We start from the raw sequence: 21,625 nt of genomic DNA, 5'->3' as shown, positions 1-21,625 counted from the left end.
TTCAAGAGTCCCATGCATTGCTTTCCTTTGGTCTCTTGTGGCCTATGGCACCTGCTCATATGCACTTGAAAGTCCCCAAGTGGATCCAGGTACTCTCAAAATCTTGGCCCCAAGAATACCATTTAAGTCCTTTCCAGCACTCGCCTGCGCACTCATAAAGGCTCTTGCATAGTTTAGGGAGCATACTAAAGAAATGTGACTCTTAGCTGTCATTGTGCCCAATGCAGAGATCAGGGGAAGGGAATGGAGGCATAGCAAGCTGCCAAGGTCTCAGGAGAGCTCCTGAGTGGGGACACTGAGCTTCTAGCCGCAGCCTGGAGCACCTGAGGTAGCTTCCCTCTTGGCTGCTCTCCCCTCCCTGCTCACTCCGAGGTGGTGGGCAATTAGGACCAGGATGAACATGGAGGAGGGAGTGAGAGAACCCGCCTTGCCCTCGGGAAGTGCCCAAGGCAGCCAGACAGGTGGCATGTGCTATACTTTTAGAGGGGGATGGACAGAGTTGTTCTCAGGTAATTTCTGGAAGTCACGTGAGGAAACCACGTCTAGATGGAGATGTGGCCTTGCAGGGAGGGTTGCTCGACTATTTTGGCTCACTCTGGGCACCCAAATCTTGACTCCACCCCCAGCCCCCAGCACTTACCCGCTTTCACACAACTCAGACCTGATCAACAGCAGCTCTCTGATGTTTCCTTTCCTTGCAGGTGTTCATGGAGCCTGTGGCCAAGTGGAGAAATGTCCGTGGCCATAATCCTCTGGCAAGTGTGTTGTTTCCTGCGTGAACCAGCAGCTTTCCCTTAGGGGCCTGGGAACGGTGGTGCTGGTGCCCGAGCCTGCCCCCGGTCCAGGCATCTTCCTCGCTCTTAACTGGGTTGGATGGGGAGAAGGAGGGGACAAATGGGAAATAGTGGCATGTTGGTGTTCTGAGGTCAAAGATCTCTGAGGCCTGGCTGGGCGTGTGCAGGGCCCAGGGACCTCCTGTCAGCCATCCTAGACTATCCCAAGTGGTCATCCTCGCCTCCCTCCATCGCCTGCTGCTCATTCTACTCCCAACTTCTCCTGGAAGAAACCCTTCAGAATCCAGGTCTCCTCAGGCCTAGTTCCCCAGGACCTGTCTCTAAGTAACCAGGGGCCTTGGTAAACCTCTGATTTCAGTTTGCACTTGGCAGTGTTCAGGGGCTGCCTCTGGCTCCCCGTGAAGCTGCCCGCCTCCTTTCCCAAGGGTAGACCTAGCAAGCAGGGTCTATAGCCTGTGCCCTTTCCACTTCCTTCCCTGTTCAGAAGGCTCTGCTCTGGCTGCTTAAAACAGCTGGGTGGGGTCTGGGTCCTGTAAGAGGGAGCTTAAGAAAGGGATGTTGGTTCTGCCCCCCTCCCGTGATTAGTTTCATTTTTCAGGGAGGAAACTGCAGCTGAAATCAGTTTCCCAAGGTTACACGGCTGGTAAATGACAGATCTAGGTTTGAACCTGGGACTAGGGCTGTCCCCTCATTTCTAGCAACACAGTTGGCAGCTCCTCGTGTGGTTCTTTAGATTCTGAGTTCCACTAGGGGCAGAGACTGTGTCCAGTTTGGCTTTCCATTGTTTGTTAGAACATAGTGCACTGCCGAGCACTTAGTAGGTGCTTGTTCATTCATTCATTCAAGCAATGTTTAGTGCCTGCCTACCACGTGCCAGACACTATTCTAGATGCTGGGGAAGTGAGCAACTCAAAGGTCCTGCCCTCCTGGCCCTAAATGTTCCAGTGTGGGGAGGCGGGAGACAATTCAATGTAAGATATGGCGGTGGTGATAGGAGCTGTGAAGAAATCTAAAGCGGGTAAAAGGATGTCATTTAAATCAGGCAGAGACTCTCAGAGTCTTTGAATAAAGAATCCCAGAGACATGAAAAGAGTTCATGTCTCTGCATGTGGGAGAAGATGGAATGCCAGTCGTTGTCTTTGGGGATAAAGAACCCTCAGAAACATAATCTCTAGGAGCCAGCGAGGTACGAGGGCCGGGTTATCAAGTGAGACAACTGGAGCTGCAGACGTCAAGGGTTAGAGGTGACGTTTCACCCGCACGGTCCCAGTCTCAGAAGTCGGAGTCTCCTTGGCACAATGACAGCTTAAGAATAGAATTAGATACTTTTACATGGCTTTCCACTCTGGACAGAAGAGAAGGACTGATATTTTTGTGAAAAGTCTGGATTCATCACTTTATCTGAATCGAGTTTCTTTTGCCGAAAGGTGGTTGTTTCTGCAGCCATCAGCCAAGAAGGAGTGTTTCTCCTGACCTCTCTGACATCTTTCACCCGCAGTTAGGAGTCTGCAGTTTTCAACGCAGAGCGCTGGGGTTTCGTTACTTCCAAGAGAAAAAAGCAAAATGGAAAAGAGCAGAATAAGATTATTAGCAAGTGGAATCCGGAGCATGAAGTATTTTGTACCTACAGGCAATAGAGAGGGACTGGTGGGGCTTCTATTTTAGACAGACTGGCTGGGGGGCATCTCCGAGAAGGTGACACTGGAGCAGAGACCTAACCGAAGTGAGGGAGGGAGCAATGCAGGTATCTGGAGGGACAGCGTTCAGAGAGAAGGCGCAGCAAAATGAAGGCCCTGAGATGGGGTCGGGCTCGGGTTGAGGCGGGACACTAAGGAGGCTCACATGGCCAGAAGCTCCCTGAGCCGGAGGAAGAATGGTAGGAGATAGAGACGATGGCAGTGATTCTCTAGGGCCCTGTGGGCCTTGGTAAGGGCTTTGGCTTTCATTCTGAATGCACTGGGAAGCCACTGGAAGTTTCTGAGCAGGGGAGTGACAAGAACTGATTTAGGCTGGACAGGCTCACTTTGGCTGCTGAATAGAGAAAAGACTGCAGGGCCCTCAATGAACGTTTACTGAGTGACTGAATGAGTGTTCCCTGGGGACTTTATATAGGCTCCTTACAGCTGTTACTGGGCTGTCCTGTAATTGTTCCAGTGTCTGTCTCTGTCCACTCTGTTCTGAGGGCCCTGTGACCATGTTGGGTTCATCTCTGGCCCCAGCTCAGCCCCATATAGGTTTTATGGATGGCTATCAGTGACCAAAGAGACCAGTGTCCTACAGATGGAGCACTTTTAGGTAAATTGCTGTATTCTCCCTTCTGCAGGGTCTCATGTACCGTGACGCCTGTCGATGGGGCCTCACACTGCAGACGTACGTGCAGCTCACCATGCTGAACCAGCACACTCGTCCTCAGGTACCTTTCAGATGCTTGGTTTCAACTTTCTTAAAATTTTCTTCAAACAAGGGGTATATGATTGCCAAGAGGGGAAACCTCACAAGGAGGCCTCGCTGAGCCTTGCGTGCTGCTCAGCTTTCTCTGTCTCTGGGGCCACGGTGTCTTCCTGCAGCTCTCTGCAGACCAGCCAGCAGTGCCCCTGCCCACCCACCTCAGCCAGCCAAGGAGTTGCTGTAGTGGCATATGAGCCCCAGTTTTCATGACCCGATCACTTCTGGGATCAATGCCATTTAACTCAGTTCTTCTCAAAGTGTGGTCCCTGGAGCAGGAGCAGCAGCAGCACCTGGGAACCTGTTAGAAATGCACATTTTGTGGTCCCATCCCAGACCTGCCGAATCAGAAATTCTGGAGATGAGGCCCAGCAATCTGTGTTTCCTCAAGATCTCCAGGTCATTTTAATACATGCTTTGCTCACATGTTTGAGAACCACTGATCTAACCTTCACAAGGCCTGGCTCTTGGTTCAAGTTCTTGAGAGAAAGAACCTGATTGGCTCACGTTGGGTCAGGTGTCCATCCCTGGGCCAATCATGTGTTGGGGCAGATCCTGGGGCATAAACATGGCTGCTTAGGCCTCTTCCATCAGGGACATTGTCGTTAGGGGCAGCCTCTTAGGAGAAAGGCTGGCTGAGGGAATCCTGCTTGGCACCCGTGGTTCAGAATGGCAGGTACTACCTAAGAGACTGGCTTCGGAGAATCTCCATGGAGACGGGCGATCCCCATAGCCAGTTACGTTGATGTGGGCCTGTCTGACCCCGGGTTGGGCCCCTGCAGCTACAGCTATGGTTCTACAAATCTGCGTCTTAATGGAAAGATAGGAGCAGGACCATATGAATTTCTGTCTCTCCAAATATCTGTCTAAAAGATGCAGATCAGAACCTCTGAGGCTGGCCTTTTTCTGCTTTATTCACCCTCCCTTTCCCACATGGGCACTCAACTGCAAACCTAAATTGTATGTGATATATCTGAATACATGGGGCATATGTGTGTTCCTCTGTTTAAGGAAACCTGTCACGAAGGAGGCAGAGAGACATAGACAGACTGGGAAAGAGGAGCTGAAGGAGGGACGGGTGAATGGGGAGCTAGCAAAGGTGGGCAGCGGAGAGGCATATGTAAGGAGAGGATGGAAAAATGGAAAGGAAGCCAGGTGGACAGACAGACAGAGAGTCAGGAATTCCTGGGTTATGGCTTTGAGTCTGCCTCTGATTTTCTGATCCAGGCCCTGTGGGTTCTGTGGGCCAGGCTGAGTGACAGCAGTGTTTGCCCAGTTGGCGTCAGGAGTAAGGGCCCTCCTGCTTCCCAGAGGGACACTGACAAAGGCAAAGGTCATCTGTGGAGAGCGTGAGCTCCCTGGCAGAGAGGGACAACACCAGGGTCACCCTCCTCCCTCCTGGGCACAGTCCTTCCTGGTTTCCAAAGAGCTGCAGTGATCCCCAACCAGCCCTGTGAGGAGGTGGCGAAGTTGACAGGTCTGGCATCTCTCTGGGGTTCCACAAAGCCAGACCCTCAGGCACCAATGGCAGAGTCCCCAGATTGTCACCTGCACCCCAGCCCTCTTGGAGCTCTACCTCAGGCATTCCAATCCCTCCACTTAAGCACATGCACCCTGTTTAGGTCCATAATAACCACACTTTGCACTTGACAACACTTTGCGGGACGGCACTCAGCAGTTTTTCTAGCACTTCCCCAAACCCACAATCCAGTTGAGACTTACCTCCCCTGTGAAAGAGGCTGCTGCTGACAAGCCCTCAGCCCCTGTGTTGCTGCACTGGCCGCTGAGCTTCAGGGTGTGGGGAGGGTCCAGGGCCCAGGCAGGGCCAGTGCCGAGCCTAATGTGGGACATACTGTTCTCCTCTGGTGACTGTCTCATTCTGTTCTTGTATTCAGCGCAGACCATGGGCAGGGGGAGCAACAGGCATTCTTCGAGGCTTCCTGACCTCCTCCTCTTTGCCTGTGTTAGTGAATCACTTCTTGTTTTCTTTTAGACATCACCGGTACGGTTGATGGAGCGGTCGATTCACAGTGCAAGATACATTTTTGTGGAAAACCTGTATAGAAGGTATCATAGTTTGCACAACTGATAATTTTTTATTAAACCATTAATTTTCAGAAATGAAATTGGAACTTGTTTATTCAGTTGATGTATCTCCATAGGTATGGATTCCATGTCTGTGGAGTACCTACTGTGTTGTATCTGTTATCTCTTGTCACAGTAATGCTATGTAACAAACAACCACAAAACCTCAGAGGCAGACAGCTCTCTGCACTGATCACTCAGTCATCTAGGCTGGTCGGCCAGGGGGCTCTGCTGACCTTGGCTGGGCACAGTGATATGTCTGGGGGTCGGCTGGTCTAGGATGGCAAGGGTGACTGGGGTGACTCATCTCTCTTCGTGCCCTCATCCTCCTCCTGGGACCAGCAAGCTAGCCTGGGCATTCACTGCTCGTGGTGATGGCAGAGGGCAAAAGCACCAGTGGAAATGCATAAACACTTTTTCAGGGCTCTGCTTCACATGTGCTAATGTCCCATTGGCCAAAGCAGGTCACACAAGCCGACCCGAGTCTGAGAGGTGGGAGGGCCCTTGTGGGTGACCTGGCAAAATGGGAGGATGCAGGGCGCAGGGAAGGATGAAGATTTGGAGCAGCTAGAGCCATCAGTCCAGCACAGTGTGCGTCATGTTTGTTATGGTTTCACTCAAAACTGTCTCCTGCCCTCAAGGGAGCAAACTCTGCCATATGGACATAGCTGGGGGGCACTTCTGGTGGCCTACAGTGCTGAGGCCTCAGAGGCGAGGGGCCCTCCATTCCTGTGCTCAGCTGACTGCTGATTTTTAGGGGTCTTGGGGAAATGGGCTGCAGGCTGGGGTCTGAGGCTTCAGCTCCTTTCATGCCCCTCGCTCCTGGGAAGCTGTGTGCCTGGTCCCCCTCTCCTTGCCAACCCCCCACATTGCCGCTTCCTGCTTTGAGCTTTGGGGCGCTGCTCTTACTCCCTAGTGGAGCTGGTCCTGATCTCTGCCCTCTCCTCTCTCTGCGTTGGCTCCCTGTTCCTTCTCATCTGCAGCTGTTGTCCTGAATGTCCCTCTCCTGACCCTCCCCAGCCGCCCTGTCTAGATCAGTCAAGACCTTTGTTACCCCTGATTACTTCTTTTTGCTGGTTTCCTTCCTTGGATTTAAGACAACTTCAATTAGGTTGAACCATGTGATACTGTTGATATTTGACCAGTTTGACTTATAAAAATGGCAGTTTCGTGTGGTTCAACTTAGTATATGTTTATTTGTCTGTCTTTTGCGTGTCCCCCCAAGTGGACCATAAGCTCCTTGCGGACAGGGACCACGTCTGGTTTACTTGCCTGGCTCAGACCCAGCACAGAGCCAGCCCCTGGTTGATATTGTTGACTGTTGTTGGCTGGTGGGACCTGTGGGTCTTCTTTGGTCTCCAGCCCGATTTGTGCCCCAGGCTGCGGCCCCAGTTGTTTTACAGCCTGTCCTTTGAGGGGGCCACTAAAAAGGCTTCTCCTTTGGGTCTTGAGCTGTCATGGATTCATGTCGTCGGGCCTGTGTGGCTCTAAAACGACTGGATGGGCTCTGCCCCTGTCCACTTCGAGCGTTAAGCTGGTGATGTGGGGTCAGGCACAGCAGCCAGGGCAAGTCCCGACTGTAGCTTTGTCCTCTGACCTCAGAATTTTCTTGTGGATTCTGCCCTCCCAGCAGGCAGTGTTCCTGGTGCTCGAACCCCATCCTCCCCCAGTTGCCTGGGTTTCCAGCGAGGCGGAGGTGTCCACTGCTAGGTTTATTTAATCCTTTGCTCTTCTTTGCTCCCTGCTCATTAGTGCCTCTGCCAGAGGGAGGACAGGCCCAAGAGAGAAGAGAAGAGAACAAGGGAGCCCCTTTCGTGTTTATTTACTGCTCTGATGAAAGTGTGGCCTGTGGAGTGGACCCTGGGCAGTAGGGGAGGGTCCCTGTGACCTTCGCTTAGCTGCTTCTCTGTTTTCTAATCGCAGTCAGCTTGGTCGGTTTTCTGTGGCAGCCAGCGGCTCTTTTTGAGGGGGGTAACCTGGGGTGGAATGACCAGAGGTCAGGGGGAGAGAGTAGGGTGGGAGTCAGGTCACCTGGGGCCCATCCTGGCTCTGCAGTTTGCAGTCTTTGTGAGCACGACCGAGTTCCTAAACTTCTCTGAGCCTTTTCATCTCTAATTCCTGTTATCCATTCCTGGAGAGCCTTGGGAACAGTTGCCTGGTTTAGGATTTGTGACCCTTATGCAAATCCTCGTTCACCTTGGTCTTCATGGACTTTGCCAGTTGCTGCCCACCCCCCCCCCCCCACCCCAGCCAGCTGCAGGCTGCCCAGCGCCTCCCTAGGAGACATTCGTCATTGCTTGTTGTCTCAGGCAGCAGCTTTAGCTGATGTCCGAGGGCTTTGGCTACCTACACCCCGAGTCCTTCATTCCAGCGCTTCTGAGGGGCGGTTCTGTATTTCCTAACCTCTGTGGCTGTGGTCTAGGGTGTTGGTCCAGACAACATGGGCCTTGCCCTGGGCTATTTTGTGTGTGGTGCAGGAAAAGGCTGTAGCTTTTAATTTTTTTGAGGTCTTTTCCTGCCGTGGTAACTTCGCATTTGTGCCTCCCCCTGGCCCTCCCACAGTGCCTGGTATCTGTGTTAGGATTTCTATGGTACAGTGAACCATGAAAGAAATTTACAGTCTCCTCATTTCTGTTCTTGGGATCTAGTTGTTTTAAGTTCATACAGCCTCCAGAGCGCGGGGAGAGCCCCAAAGACCCTGTTGGAGCCTCGAGAGGATGGCAGGTTTCAGGTGATGAAGCCCAAAGGCTGTTGGTTGGCACATGGCCCGGGCACTCCAGAGGCTGCTGGGAGCACTGTGGCACCCTGCAGGGCCAGGCCGTCCCCCACTTGGGTTTCAGGGAGATGGGAGAAGGCGGTGCTCCTCACACCCTTTCACTGAAGTCCCCCAAAGGCAGAGGAAAGCACACTCAGGCGGCTGCTTCCCCAGCTGCCCTCCCAGCCTGTGAGCCCGAAGCAGCCCACTAATAAACTGGAGATTTCTTTGAAGTCTCTTCTTTTATCTTGGACATTCATTTGGATTTTGCATTCTATTCCATAATGGGTTCTTCTGTCTGTATCTGTGGCGAGCACCATGCTTAGTGTGTAGCTTGGAGTACCCCCTCTCTCAGCCACATGCCCCAGAGTCCCCAGGATCAGGAGGCAGAGAACCAAGGGAGGGGCACTGAGAAGTCCCTTCCCAGTGCAGGTGACTGTCCTGTGAACTGGCCCAGGTCATCTCTGTTCCGGAAGTCAGGGCGTTTGCACAGGTGGCTAAGGAGCAGGTCGGGGCCGTGGACAGGAGCTGCATTTATGGCCCGGTTCTTCACACTCCCCTGCTTTGAACTGTCAAGGCAGCTTTGAGGTAGGTCCTGTTGGGCAGATGAGGAACTGAGAAGGGGTTAGTAGTCCCCTGCTCCTTCCTGATGGGGCGGGAAACTGATGGGTGAGCTGCCTTGTGCTCTGCTGTGTGGGGCGGAGGTAACGAGGCGGTGGCGAGAGACATCTAGATTTCTCTCATTCAGGCCAGAGGCTTCAGGCCTGTTGGAGCCCCCAGGTGCTGGCTCAGGGGAGTCAGGCCTCTGACTCTTCCCCCAGGCCTTACGGTCGGCTTCTCCCACAGGTCACTGCGTATCTTGTTAACATGCAGATGCTGCTTCACTGAGTCCAGGATGGGGCCCGGGAGCCTGCATTTCCAACAGGCCCCCCCCTCCTTCCTGCTGGCGGGGGATCACTCTTGGAAGGGCAGGCCTCAGAAGAAGCCCACAGCCAGATGGCCCGCAAGGAGCCCTCTGTCCCAACACCTGGCCCTTTCCCCCTGGAGTTTTGTCCCCATGGCTTCCTTGCGGCCTCACCTGGGCCTTTGGGGTCATGAGAGCAAGAGCCCAGCCCTGTGCGTTGTCTTTGGGGCCAGGCGGCCCACCCTGGTGATCTTCACGGGCAGGCTTTCCTTTTTCCTGCACCGCCTGTGGTTTCTTCGTTTCACGTTTGTTGCTTCAGGTTCTGGTTGTTGGAGTTTTGTTGTTGTCTTTGTTTTGAGGGTCTTGGGTTTATTCCTACCTAGGTCAGGAGTGGGGCAGTGTAAAAAGTGTTTTTGGCTGGAGCTAAAGAAGTGACGGGTGGGAGGAAGAATAGAATGTGGCCTGTCTTTGTGTCACCCTCGTGACAGCTCCAGCTTCTCTCGAGGCAGTGGGTCATCCACAGTGAAGGGTTATTGAGAAAGTAGATGTTTTGAGAGGTTTGTGCTCCCCAAAAATACAGGTTACCATTATTTTGAGCCTAAACCAAAAGAAACCTAGAACTGAGTTTGGCTGGGTCCTTTGCCTGTACCTAGAATAGGATGTTTTGGTTTCCACCTGTGGGGACTTCAGCTGGGTAGTAGAAACCACAGACGGCACATGTGAGGTGTTAGCTGCTGCCTGGGAGCTCGTGTGTGGACAGCTCTGTCATCAGGCAGGGGGCGAGTTGCTGCTGCCCCTTCAGTGTTGGGGTTGGTCCTTTCATCTTTCTCTGAAGCCCTTGCAACCTGGGTCTCGAATCTGGGGTCCCAGGTGGAAAGGACTGCTACAGACATGGCGCTGCTTCTGCAGCTGCAGGCTCGGGGGCCCAGAAAAGCCCACAGACTGGAGCTCTGCATCCCCAAAGCAAAATTTCTCAAAAGGCGTTCTTGCCTATGGGGCCTAGAACAAGTGAGGAGTTCCCCCTGGGAGAGACTGCCTCTTCCGGCCCCCGCCCCAGTGAGTGTGGGGGGTTTGAGATTGCTGAAGAGGAAGATTCTGGTTACACAGTCTCCTTAAAGAAAAGAACATTTGAGGTGTGGGCACTTGGCTGATGTAGAAAGCTGAAGGTGGTGAGCAAAACTCACACAGCTAACGTGGCCTCGCAGGCAATTGTGTGGCCTGAATCCCGTGGGCTGAATAATTGAACCACGAAGGTTTTGCAAGATCATGTGGTTGGCGTTTTCTAAGAACAGAAGTGAGGAAACTGGGTGGGGCCCGGCTGGGGAGGTGACATGCTGACTCACCTGGGGCTGGTGGTCGGGGACACTGATTAAGACCCTGCATTTGGGACAATAGGCAGGTCCTCCTACCTCCCTGACTGGCCCTGGGGCTTGGACTCCTCCCTCGCTCTGGTCCAGACCGGGGATTCGTGGCCTGGGTCGTGGGCCTGAGAGCTGTGGCTTTGCTTGAGCTGAGACCAAAGAGACACTGGACGTGATCCAGCACAGTCCCCTCAGTTGACAAGCCATGGAGGGTGAGTGATGCAACAGACAGTATATGGGTCCGGGGGCCACGGAGAGCCAGGCTTGACTCCCTGCTCAGACCGAGTCGAACTTAGTGTCTCTGGGCGTCAGTTTTCCTCATCTATAAATTGGGACCAAAATCGACCTCACAAGGTCTTGTGAAAAGAAAAGAAAAGAATGTATACGAGGTGGCTGGCATTTGCGTGTGAGATTTCTGTGCTGGCCTGTTATGTGCAAGCTGGGGGCTCTCTGGGCCTCAGGGGGAAGTGGCAGCATACTGTGCCAAACAAAACAGTCAGCAGGATTCATGTGGACCCAAGCCCTCAATTTTGCCACCCTGGGATAAGGGGGAGGCACTGTGACCCTCTCAGTCCACTGTCGGTGAGACATGAGGCTGGGTTTTCTGTATAGAGGTGCCACCGTCTGTGTGTTCCGTGGAAATAAAAGCAGTGGCTTGTCAGTGGTGCTGGGAGCCTCATTCGCAAGCCAGACCCTGGAGGAACTGGGAGGAGTTCCTGGGTGGAAAACCACAGATGCGGAGCAAGCAGCACCTGCTGCCTGACATCCCTGAGAATCGTGGACACCTGGCTTCTGTATCCTCACTCAGCTCAGCCAGTGGCCAGTTGTCCCGGATTCCCCTGCACCTTCCAGCACATCACTGCCGTAGTCTTGGAAGGGGTTTTCTGCGGGTCTGCCTACCGACCCTGCCCTCGGGGAGGCTGCCCCAGAGCACTGTCCCCATGGAGGCCCTCTTCAGAGGAGCATCGGAAAGGGAGGTCTTGCCTCCTCTGTCTGCTCTCAGCCCCGGGTGGGGGAAGCCAGCATGGGCTGGGAGGAGGTGATGGGAGGCCCCTGAGCCACCCAGGAGGTGTCCTGAGACCACCTGGAGACAATTTCCAGGGGAGCAGTGGCTCTCAGGCCCCAGAGACCCCCGCAGGTGTGAGCCCCCTCTGCATATCTCCGTGTACCTCCATGCACACGTGACGCTTTTCTGTGGTGGTAGTTGGTAGGGTTTTGGTTAACACTGTGCTACGTGTGGCCTGAACTCTGGCTCGGTTCTGTGGTCATAGCTATGGGGATCCTCCCAGCTCTGGGATTTGACAGAATCTCTCTTGAGTTGTGCAGATACACGTGGAGTCCTCCAAGAGCAAAGTCTGACATCTGGCTGTGGCTTGGGAACACGGGAGACTGTTTGGGGCAGCTTTCCCTCTGCGCTGCTCACTGGCTCACCATCCTGAGTTGCCTGTGTGTCCTGTGTCCTTGGGCTGTGTGTTTGGTGGAGAAGAGGAAGGGCTGATCTGCACCTTCCTTTTTGCAAATCCTTATTCCCTTGGAGTCACTTTTGTTCTGGAGAACAAGATAGTTTGTTTCCCAGAGAAGGAAAACGTGTTGAGAGAGTGATTTGGTTTCTTGAACGTCAGATACTCTCAGCTACAACTAGCTGAAGCCCAACTCAGTGTAGCCTGAACAATGAGGTAGTTACTGGCTCTCTTAACTAGGGGCTTTGGGGTTGCTTTCATTTGGTGGTTCTGGCCCTTTTTCTCTGTGTTTTCTTACTCTGTCTTGTTCGTGGCTTCAGTATGATTCCCTCATGGTGACAAATGGCTGTGGCAGTGCCAGCTTCTTGCCTCCCTCCGTGCCCATCCCTGCCCACCTCCTCCCACCAGGTAGGAGTCAGTTCACAGCACCTGGCAGGGGGCCGGCTCTGGGCCACCCCTCCACTGGGCTCTTCCCCTGCCCCCTTTCTTTAGTCAACAATCAGGAGTCCGCCTCGGCACACAGCTCAGTCCATATCGCCCCGTAGCCAGTCTCACCAAACCCAGTTCTCAGAAGATCCAAGATGGTACCCAGGATGGGTAATTCCTCTCCTGGGCCCTTGAAGTTCACTCAGCTGTGGATGGACTTGTTTCCTCCATCTGCTGCCGTTCCTTCTGTCCCCTTCCTGTTTGTTTCCTCCTGGGATTGAGGAAGCCCGCAGGAGTCAGGGATGGACGCCAGGTCTCTCTTCACTCTTTGGCCCTTTCTTTATTTCTTCCTTCCTTTATTTTTCAGATAACACTTTCAATACATAGTAATGTCCCCCCCTCACTTGATTGGAGAACTAATATGTTGTTCAATTGTGGAAAGTACAGAAAGGTGTAAAAAAAAAAAAGAATAAAAGTCTCCCATGGTCCTAAAGCTCAAAGAAAAGTACTGTTAACATTTTGGGGTTTTTCTTCCAGTGTTTTTTCAAAATGTGTGAGTGAATACTCTTGAAAATATGGTTGGGTCATACTATCTACGCAGATTTATAGCCTGCTGTTTTCATTGAACATTAGATTATAAGCATTTTCCATGTCATTAAAAATTATTTTACAATGTCATCTTTCAGTTACTGCATGGTTTTCTGTTATATAGATGTACCAAGATTTAGTTTTTGTGTTTTTTGTGTTTTTTTTGCTGGGAAGGATTCCTTCTGAGCTAACACCTGTGCCAGTCCTCCTCTCTCTTTTGTATGTGGGACAGCACCACAGCATGGCTGTGCGTGGAGCAGGTCTGCGCCCAGGATCTGAACTCGCAAACCTGGGCCACCAAAGCAGAGCTGTGGAGCTTTAACCACTCGGCCGTGGGGCCAGGCCCACGACTTAGTTTTTAATTATTTTAAACAGTGCTACAGTGGTATCCATGGTCATTTCACAGAATAAGTTTCCAGAGGTGAAATTGGTTTGCTGCTCCGCCTCCCAACCTGAGCACTGTCCCTGTTCTCAGGGAACGGCCTTCAAAGCCCCTTTCTCTGCTTGGAGTTGAGATCCAGATGAGTTCTCCCACCGGGCAGTGCCGTGCCGCTTGGTGCGTTTATACCATACCCCGTCCCCAGGCAGTGGAAGGTCGGAGGTGTTTAGGGTCCTGGCATCACTGCTCGTCCAATATCATGTGGATCACACCAGGCCTCGGTGCCCTTGGCCATGCCCTTTCAATGAAAGCCATCCCCAGGTCCTTTTGGGGAATGGCATATCCCAGAAGCTTTCTTATAGGCGAACAAACCTTTACAACTCTCACTGCAGCGGGAAGATGCCTGAAGTGGACTATGTGGTTCTGTCGGAGTGGTTTGACTGGATCGTGAGGAACATTGATGTGTCTGTCGATTTGATAGGTGAGCCTCCCCTTCCCAGCCTCCCTCCCTGCCTCCCGCCCCTGGGCCCAGCGAGGGTGTGCTTGTCCAGGCCCCCAGCCAGCAGGTAGTCACCTTAACCACCTGTGATTGGCTCCCCACAGTAGTTCAGCTTTCTCCCTAAAGTCAGGCAGAATTTGGGGCTTCTTGTCCCTCCTGGAGAAGCACCCTGGCCTTCCTCAAGCTGCTCTCTCCTGGGTCCATTTTGATTTGGTGGGTTTTCTAGTTTGTAAGGGAGAGAGGAGGGCCAGAACCTGGACACTTCTTGAGACCCGCTGTGTGCAGGCCCTGTGCTAAGCTCTGTCTGTGTGTGGAGGCTCATTCAGACTCACAGCGACCCCATGGGGCTGGTGACATGGAAAGGGAATCAAAGTCAGGATATGAGGGTCAAGGTGCCTGTCAGGCCACGTAGCTGGTCAGTGGTCAAGCTGCGAGCTGACCCTGGTCTGTGGCTCCTGCTCAGAGCTGCTGGCAGATGTCTCTCCCCACGCCTTGCCCACACCTTCCTTCCCCTCTCTGTGGCTTTCGCTTCCAAGCCAGGAACAGAGTGCTTAGAGCTACGAATTGTTTTCAATCTCAGTTTACCTTCGGACCACTCCTGAGACTTGTTACCAGAGGTTAAAGATGCGATGCAGGGAAGAGGAGAAGGTCATTCCGCTGGTAAGAGCGCCCTTTAACTCGGTTAGAGATGAAGTGGGAGACCACCTCTGCCCCAGCCCGGCCCCACCCTCCTTGAGATCCTTGTGCAGTCACAGAGAGAGAAACAGGAAGTGAGCATATCGGAGGGCAAGCTCTGACTTCCTCTGTGGCTGGAGACCCCTGGCGATGTCCAGCTCTGCTTCGCTTCCCGTGTTCCTGACCTCGTGCTCTGCACCCTCCCCTCCTCCCCATCCAGTCCAGGGGTCACCAGGGCTTGTCCGGTTCACCTCCTGAAGGCTGCTCCCCTCTCTGCCCTTCTCTGGATCTTGCTAGAATGTCCCCTTGTGCTCCCTGCTGCATCCCCAGTGCTTAGCACAGTGCCTGGCTCAGAGGTGGCCCCCACGAGCGTTTGCCCAGTGCTTCCCCCTACTGGGTTCTGGCTCAGGGCCACGTCCACTCGTCGAGACTGTTGTAATCGGCCTGGACTGCTCTCCTCGCCCTGGTCTCACTCCCCACAGCCCCCTCCAAAGTCTGGCCTGCACTCTGCTGCTTGGCTGATGTTTCTAATACAGAAAAACACTCAGGCAATTTCCTAGCCAAAAACCCTTCAGTGCCTCACTGCTGCCTAGGATAAAGTCCCCCTGTTGTAGCATGCTGTACCAGATCCTGCATGACTGGCTTTATCTCCTTCTGCTTGCTTTCACACTCGGGCCAAAAAGAATTAGTTGTGGCTACACACACACATATACACACTCACGCACCATGGAGTTACCCAAATGTGCCTTTGCGTAGTGGGTTCTTTTGCCTTCTGAGTTCAGCTCAGATGTCACCTCCTCCAGGCAGCCTTCCCTGACCTCCCTCCATTTTGCTTCCCTAGCCCCTGGGCTTACTATGATCACAGCCCTTAGGACAAACATACTAAAACTGTTTGTTTATCCATTCATTCCCCATCCCTCGCTAAACTGAGCTTTTTAAGATGAGATCTCATTCCTTCAGTGTCCCTGGCATGTGTCCCAGGGCCTGGCACCTAGGAGTTTCTCAGTTAATATTGACCTGAATGTCCCATGTGAGAAGCTGCCCCTGGAAGGACATAGGCAGAGGCCGGGCAAGCATTTACTGGGATGTCATGGGGTACTGAGCTCCAGATGGGCTGGATTGGGGGCCCTGGAAGGCCTGTCCAGCTCCTGAAGGCCTGCCCAGCCTGGTTTGCCTGGGCACCAGCATGGGAGATTCCCGCTGTGAAGGCCTGGGCCTTGCTCTTGGCAGCGCCTTTGAAATCCTGGAGACAGGAGTGGTTGAAGGAAGGGCACAGTGGAGCGGGGCCAGACCGTGCTGTGATGGGGCCCGGCAGCTCTGTGGGAGACCCAGATGTTCTGAAGAAATGCCAGGCTGGAGTCCCTCCAAGCCATTATCTAAGCCACTGTCTTAGCGGTTCTGACAAGGCCTACAGGACACATCTCTCTGTTGTGGCTGAGGGAGAACTCGATGGTGGATGAGAAGGCGGCAGTGCGGTTTATGCTTACAGCTGCTGGGCTGGCGAGTACAGGACCCCTGGAGGGGGTGTCCCTGGGTGGCCAAGAGCACCTTGGTCTGTGCATGGGAGAGCATGCCATCCACTCCTGTCTGGCACAGAGGCACGAGTGGCTGGGGGGTGTGTCTGGGCCTCTTTTCTCCTGGGTTCCACCTTGTTGAGCTTTCTGAAGTCGGTGGTCTTTATGGTCTTGAGGATTCCTAGGTTGCAAGTTGTCTGGTGGGCTGGAAGCAGCGCGAGTGGGGCTTCTAGGCCATGGGGGTCACAGTCCTCTTGTTGGGAAGGACAGAGGGGAGGGTTCAGAGGCGGCCCAGGGCTGGGACACCTGGCCAGGGAATGGCCATGGACACTCCACCCCCCGTGAAGGAACTAGTGGCCCTGCTGCTGGGGAAGTGGCAGTAAATGAGAGGAGCCGGGCAGGAGGGTGCGTCTGAAGCAGCAGCGGAGCAGAGTGCACCCAAGGGATGAGACGCGTGGCCGGAGTGATGCTTCTGACCGTTGCAGTGCATGGGCTGGCCAGTGGGGTGCGCAGCCGTGTTTGTCACCGGCCGCCTGAGCCAGGTCGGCTGTCCCAGGCTCCTTTGTGCAAGCTGCTGCCCCATGGACTGACATTTGTCCCACCTGCCTGAGCCCCTTGCTGGGAGAGGATTGCTCCCCTTCGCACTCCCGACGTGCATGTGTGTGTGTTTCCCGGCAGGAGTACCTGGATGCAATTCACCACCTCTACGAAGAGTGGCTCATCAAAGGAGGCCTTTTCCCCGTCACGGCCCCTGTTCTGGTAAGTCCCCCTGACAGGGCAGGAGACTTTTCTAGAAGGAAGAGTGACCTGGGGAATGTCATCCACTCTCAGTCTGGGGAAGGGCCGAGTCCTTTGGAGAATTTAGAAAAAGGAAGCTGGGAGGGGGAAGGGTCTCTTTGTCTCTCACGGTCCCCATTCTGGACTGAGTCCCAGAGTGAGTCGGACAGGTCTGAGAGAAGGCAGGCTGTCCCAGTGTCATTACAACAGTGACCACAGTAGCATCTCACTTATCCAGCATCATCAGTAAAGGAGTGTTCCAGATGACTGAAGCCTCTAGACCTGAGTTTTGGCTTTAACCATTTGGGATGGTGGCCTTTCTGACATGACCGTCCCTTCTTCAGTGGATGGCAGGCACAGAGCCTCACGCACCTTTTCTTGGTGACCCAGGGCATCTGAAGGAGCAGGCGGTGCTGTTCTGGGCTGTCACACAGTGATGCCCTTAGGAGGTGCTGAGGTGTGTAGGACTGTTTGCCCCAGACTACTAATGCCTTTGAGTTCCTGTGTGTGCTTTCTGGTGACCCTCCCTTTTGCTGACGCTCACCATTTCTCACTGTGTTGATGTGTCTGCTCCACTCATGCTTCCCCACTTCCTGGTCGCCTCCTTTTCCGATTTGTTGCTGCCAAATTTCTTTAGGCAGGCAGATGGGTCCCTAAGACCCGTCTGCACACAGTGAAACGTGCATACGGTGCAGGATCTGCAGGAGGGCCAGGCACAAACTGTTGTGCGTGGCCTTGGGGACATCTGTTTGGGCTGCTCAAACACCTTGGCTCTTCCAGGCAGTGAGGTTGCTGGAAAGTGAGATATTACTGTAGTGGGTTTTTAAAGAAGTAAAGTCTTTTTTTCCCCTCATTACAGAAAAGTGGACGATATAAAATGATGAGAAAAAACGTCATTTGTGAGCTCACTGCAGGGACCACTGTAATGGATTCTTAAGTGAGAATAGAGTGGAGCATGTAGATTGACCTAGAACTGTTTGGCCCTGACCTCCCTTTTCGTCTGCCTGTGACCTTGGGCTTCTCTGCCTCTCCCTGCCTCATCTGCCTGCCTCCATCTCTCTCTTCGTCTGTGAAGAGAGGGTGATGTTGAGGTCAGGTGCAGCCCTGTGACCCGTATGTTTAATTTCCAGGTGATCGAGGCTGACCACAACATGCAGAAAATGTTAGAACTCTTTGAACACAACCGGGACCGAATATTAACTCCAGAGAATTGGAAGCATGGTCCGTAGGACAGGAAAGATCCTGCCAGAAAAATGCCCGCTGTTGCCCAGTTAGCTATTAGGAGCAATTTAGAAAAATCCACTCTCGGGAGGGCTTTATATATGGCCAGATTTGTTTTCCTAATGGTCCTTTCTCCTTTGCCAGTGTCTTTATCCTGAGTTTCTGGCACTTGTGGGTAAATGACAAATGGCACCAATGGGTTTGCTGTGCCCTTTGGTGTTCACAGCCTTGTATTCTCCCTGGGGCCTCTCCTCGTGGTTTCCCACTGCTGGGTCCCTCTAATGAAGGGAAGAGCCGTCTGACATTATGCTGGGCTCATGGTCTCTAACCTTTCAGACCACCCAGGAGGGCGAGGTTAGTGGTCTTACATCCCAGGGGAGGAAGTTGAAGCTCAGAGGGGCTGAGGGACTCCTCAGGGTCACACAGCCAGTAACAGTGTAGTCAGCACCATTCAGACTTTTGGTGACCCCAGAGCGTTCTCTTGCCCCAGGCTGCCTCAGCCTGAGAGCCCTGCCTTCCGCTGCTGGAGACCCTTGCGTCTGCGTGGGGAGAGCCAGGGGTGCTTGGAGCCACTAGCATCATTTTCTCATTATTTGAGCAGTTCTTGAGGACAGTTGGCATTTCTAGATGTTTACAAAATTGTGCTGTGTTTGGCTCGAGGCCAGCGTTTAGTAGTGTCCCAGCATAAGGCTGCTGCAGCTTGTACCACCCCATCATCTAGACTTCCACGTCCTTGGGAGAATCACGCTCTGGCTCCTGAGTGGTGCTCGGTCTCCTCGGTGACAAAGGTCCTGCTTGAGCTGCTGCCACTTCCACGTCAGGGAAATGACTGCGGGCACCTGGCTGGCCTGCCCAGTGCCAGCTGGGGCATGGGCCACCGGGCCTGGTTCTGGGGCTCCCTCACTTGTGGCTTTGTGCGAGGAGCTTCACCTTTGGAATTACTGAGAGACACAAGTAGCCTTCATTCTTTTTGAAATGTTTTCCATCTAAGGGGACACCTTGGGCCATAGAACATGAAACCATCTTTATTGACGTGGAAAATATCGTAGCTTTGCTCAGCTGCAACAATGCATTGAAGGCACAGCTGTCTCTTGACTCAAGTAGGAAGCAAGAGAAAGGAAGCACGTTCTCTCTGGGGACAGTCTGGACAGGAAAGTCGGGGCTTGCCAGCAAAGGCTTCTGATGTTTTGGAGGCAGGCGGGGAGAGCTTCAAGAAGACTGGCTGCGCACACCGGAGAGGGTCGACTGTGAAGTCTGGGGGGACAGGCCTCAGCCCCTCCCGAGCAGCGGTTGCTGTAGCTGAAGGTTGGAAGGCCTGGTCCCCGCCTCCGCGTGACTCTAGCACCTGTGCTTGCAACAGTCTGCTGCTCAATAGTGACAGGTGCCCCTGGTGGTCCAGTCCCAGAGCGAGTGCTAAGAGGGCAAGCACTCTGGCTCCCGGCCCTGCCTGTCTGGACCAATTCTTGGGACATGTCGGCAGGATGAGGGGCAGCAGCCCAGCGTGGGGGCTGTGTCTCTCAGCTCACTGTCAGTGATGGACCAGAAACCTGGGGGAGGCGAGACCTTCTGCAACCGGGTATGGTGACAGGCCGGGGCTGTCTTTGGGAATTTGTAAGTGAAAGTCCAGGATTTTCCCCACAGCTCATTTTGAACATCTGTTTCAGGGGTAATGTGATTTTTTTAAAAAAACGTCTTGTTCTGTTGTAGCCAATAAATCCTTCACCTAAATTTTGAAGTGCTTAATTTTGGAGTGCTTCCTCAGCCAGTGGTTTTAGCTCCTTGCAGCAGCCTTTTGCCAGTAGGATAATGTGTTTTTATTTTTTAAACACCATGTTTCCTAACATGGGAGGTGTGGGTCCAAAAGGGCTCACCATCGTTCCATGCTGGTGTCATGGAGAGGATGCTGTGTGTATCTGCAGTGGCCGGGCCTGGTTGCAAACATCTCCCAGCCCAAAGATGTCACATGAAATGGCTGGAGTCCAGCTCGCACGAGGGTCGCTTTCCCCATACAGCAGGCTGGGCTGGTCGCAGCAGGGGTCACAGAGCAGTTAAGAACACTGCTGCAAGTGGGCAGGAGAAGGGGAGATGGCACATAGTGGGCACGGGGCCTAGTTCTTCGAGCAGAGGGAGGCACTCCCCAGGGACTCCCAGGAATGGCCGGGAGGAGCAAGGGGCGGGGGCTGGCATGCCTGGATTGCCAGGCAGGGCAAGCCAGGGCAATAACATTCCAGATCTGCTGGTATCGCCCCGTTCTTACCCTGAGGCGGGGTTCCGTAGGGCGTAAAGTGAGTACGCCCCAGAGCTGCCTCAGCTGCTTTAACTTTTGCTAATTTTCAAAAAAATCTTTTCTTATACATTTTCTTTCAGTCATCATTTTTAGTGAGATCATTCCAATTTACATTTAAGCTTTTTAATTTTACATTTATAATACATGATTAGAACCATTCAGAAATATTTCATGTGCCTGGTGATTAAAAAAAAATGAGATAGAAGGGTATCTCTTTCACATAAAAGAAGTGCAGTCCAGGGCTGGTGTGGCGGCCCTGAGGCCGTCAGGATCCAGGGCTCTTTCTGCTTTTCTGTTCCGAGTTGGACATCCTGGTTCGTGGCTTCCTTGCTCCAGGGGCCTCACTGTGCGAGATGGCACTGGAGCTCCCCCTCTAGCTGATGTTGGCATGAGGACATACTTTCCCTCATTCACACTTTAATTCAAGTCACAACTTTGCAAGGCATAACTAAGATAAGCTGGAAGCTTCTAACAGGACTTGGCTAGAGGCCTTGGAGGTGGAGGAAAGGCAAGAGGGAAGTTGACGCCCACAGGCTGGACCACAAAATCTGGCTTCAGTGCTGCTGTGCCCCCTGGGCCCCACCTCTCCATCTCTTCTGCCCTCATGTCACATCCTCTTCGCCGCCTGGTACTGCTGTGTCCTCAGCTCAGCCTGCTTCCCGTGGGCTTCACTCGCCCTGGGCCGAGCCCTGTGAGGGCAGAGACCACCGGTCTGATCACTCCCATGGCTTGGCTCTCCGGAGGCCCTCACTAACTGTGGACCCTGGGAAATGATGTCACCAGTCTGCTTTTCCTTTTCCCTTTCTCTTCCTTCCCCCTTTCATTTCCACTTGGGCCCTTCTCCGAGATGAGGAGTGAGTGTCCCCTGCCCAGGGAATCAGTCAGAGACCCTTCCTGGGACTCCCACAAACTCCCGCCGTCAGACCTGGGGAAGGACTGAGGTATTGACAACTGTGAGAGCAGGTAGATGTTCCCAAAACCTGTCTACACCTGGGTCGTGTTGACTCTGGACTACCTCATCTTCCTAGAGCCCTGGGGCCAGATGGAGGCGCTCACTTCAAATGCTCACTATCTGTGGAATGAGTGACGTCTATCCACTTGGCCTCTCCACCCTGAAGAGTTAGTTATTAAGATAATTGACGAGCTCTTGGCAATGTCAGCCCTCCATTATTGAGAATCTAATAATAATATCTCGCCCCGTGCCTCTGGGCCTCCACAGTGGCTTACTCACCGAAGCCCTCAGGGGCACTGGCACGCGGCTTTCTTTTCCTAATAGCCCCAAGCCCACCGCTCCCCTAAGGCTGGAGTGACTCTGTGTTCCTCCAGTTTATATAAGATGGTAAACTCAGCAAAAGCTGTCATTAAAAAGAAGCTAGGAGAAAGCTAATCTTGTAGAATCCAGAATAGGTTTCAGCATTTACTGCTGTCTTGAGTTTCTGCACTTCTTAGCTTTTC

General features: G+C 53.2%; 1 protein-coding gene and 1 non-coding gene across 10 annotated transcripts in view; both read left to right on the top strand.

Annotated features, from left to right (window-relative positions):
- The window catches only part of TK2 (thymidine kinase 2), a 43,511-nt gene that overhangs the window by 7,092 nt on the left and 14,794 nt on the right, over nucleotides 1–21,625 (top strand). For 3 of the 9 annotated variants that reach the window (XM_023637124.2, XM_023637126.2, XM_070261910.1), the window contains exons 4-10: nucleotides 702–755; nucleotides 3,118–3,207; nucleotides 5,233–5,306; nucleotides 13,590–13,678; nucleotides 14,277–14,356; nucleotides 16,564–16,644; nucleotides 17,793–19,611. In XM_023637124.2, the coding sequence (XP_023492892.1) occupies nucleotides 702–755; nucleotides 3,118–3,207; nucleotides 5,233–5,306; nucleotides 13,590–13,678; nucleotides 14,277–14,356; nucleotides 16,564–16,644; nucleotides 17,793–17,891 (567 nt within the window). In that variant the 3' untranslated portion in view covers nucleotides 17,892–19,611. Of the gene's footprint in view, nucleotides 1–701; nucleotides 756–3,117; nucleotides 3,208–5,232; nucleotides 5,307–13,589; nucleotides 13,679–14,276; nucleotides 14,357–16,563; nucleotides 16,649–17,052; nucleotides 19,612–21,625 lie in introns of those variants that run through there. The other 6 variants (XM_070261905.1, XM_023637125.2, XM_070261906.1 and 3 more) reach the window with 5 other exon arrangements.
- On the top strand, nucleotides 304–448 carry MIR9075 (microRNA mir-9075). The gene has a single exon (NR_128098.1). It is a non-coding gene; the product is annotated as a microRNA mir-9075 (primary transcript).

The sequence above is a fragment of the Equus caballus genome, chromosome 3 (genome assembly GCF_041296265.1).
Source record: "Equus caballus isolate H_3958 breed thoroughbred chromosome 3, TB-T2T, whole genome shotgun sequence".
NCBI classification, from domain to species: domain Eukaryota; kingdom Metazoa; phylum Chordata; class Mammalia; order Perissodactyla; family Equidae; genus Equus; species Equus caballus.
Note: the sequence above shows the minus strand (reverse complement) of the source record. Positions and strands in the feature narration are given on the sequence as shown.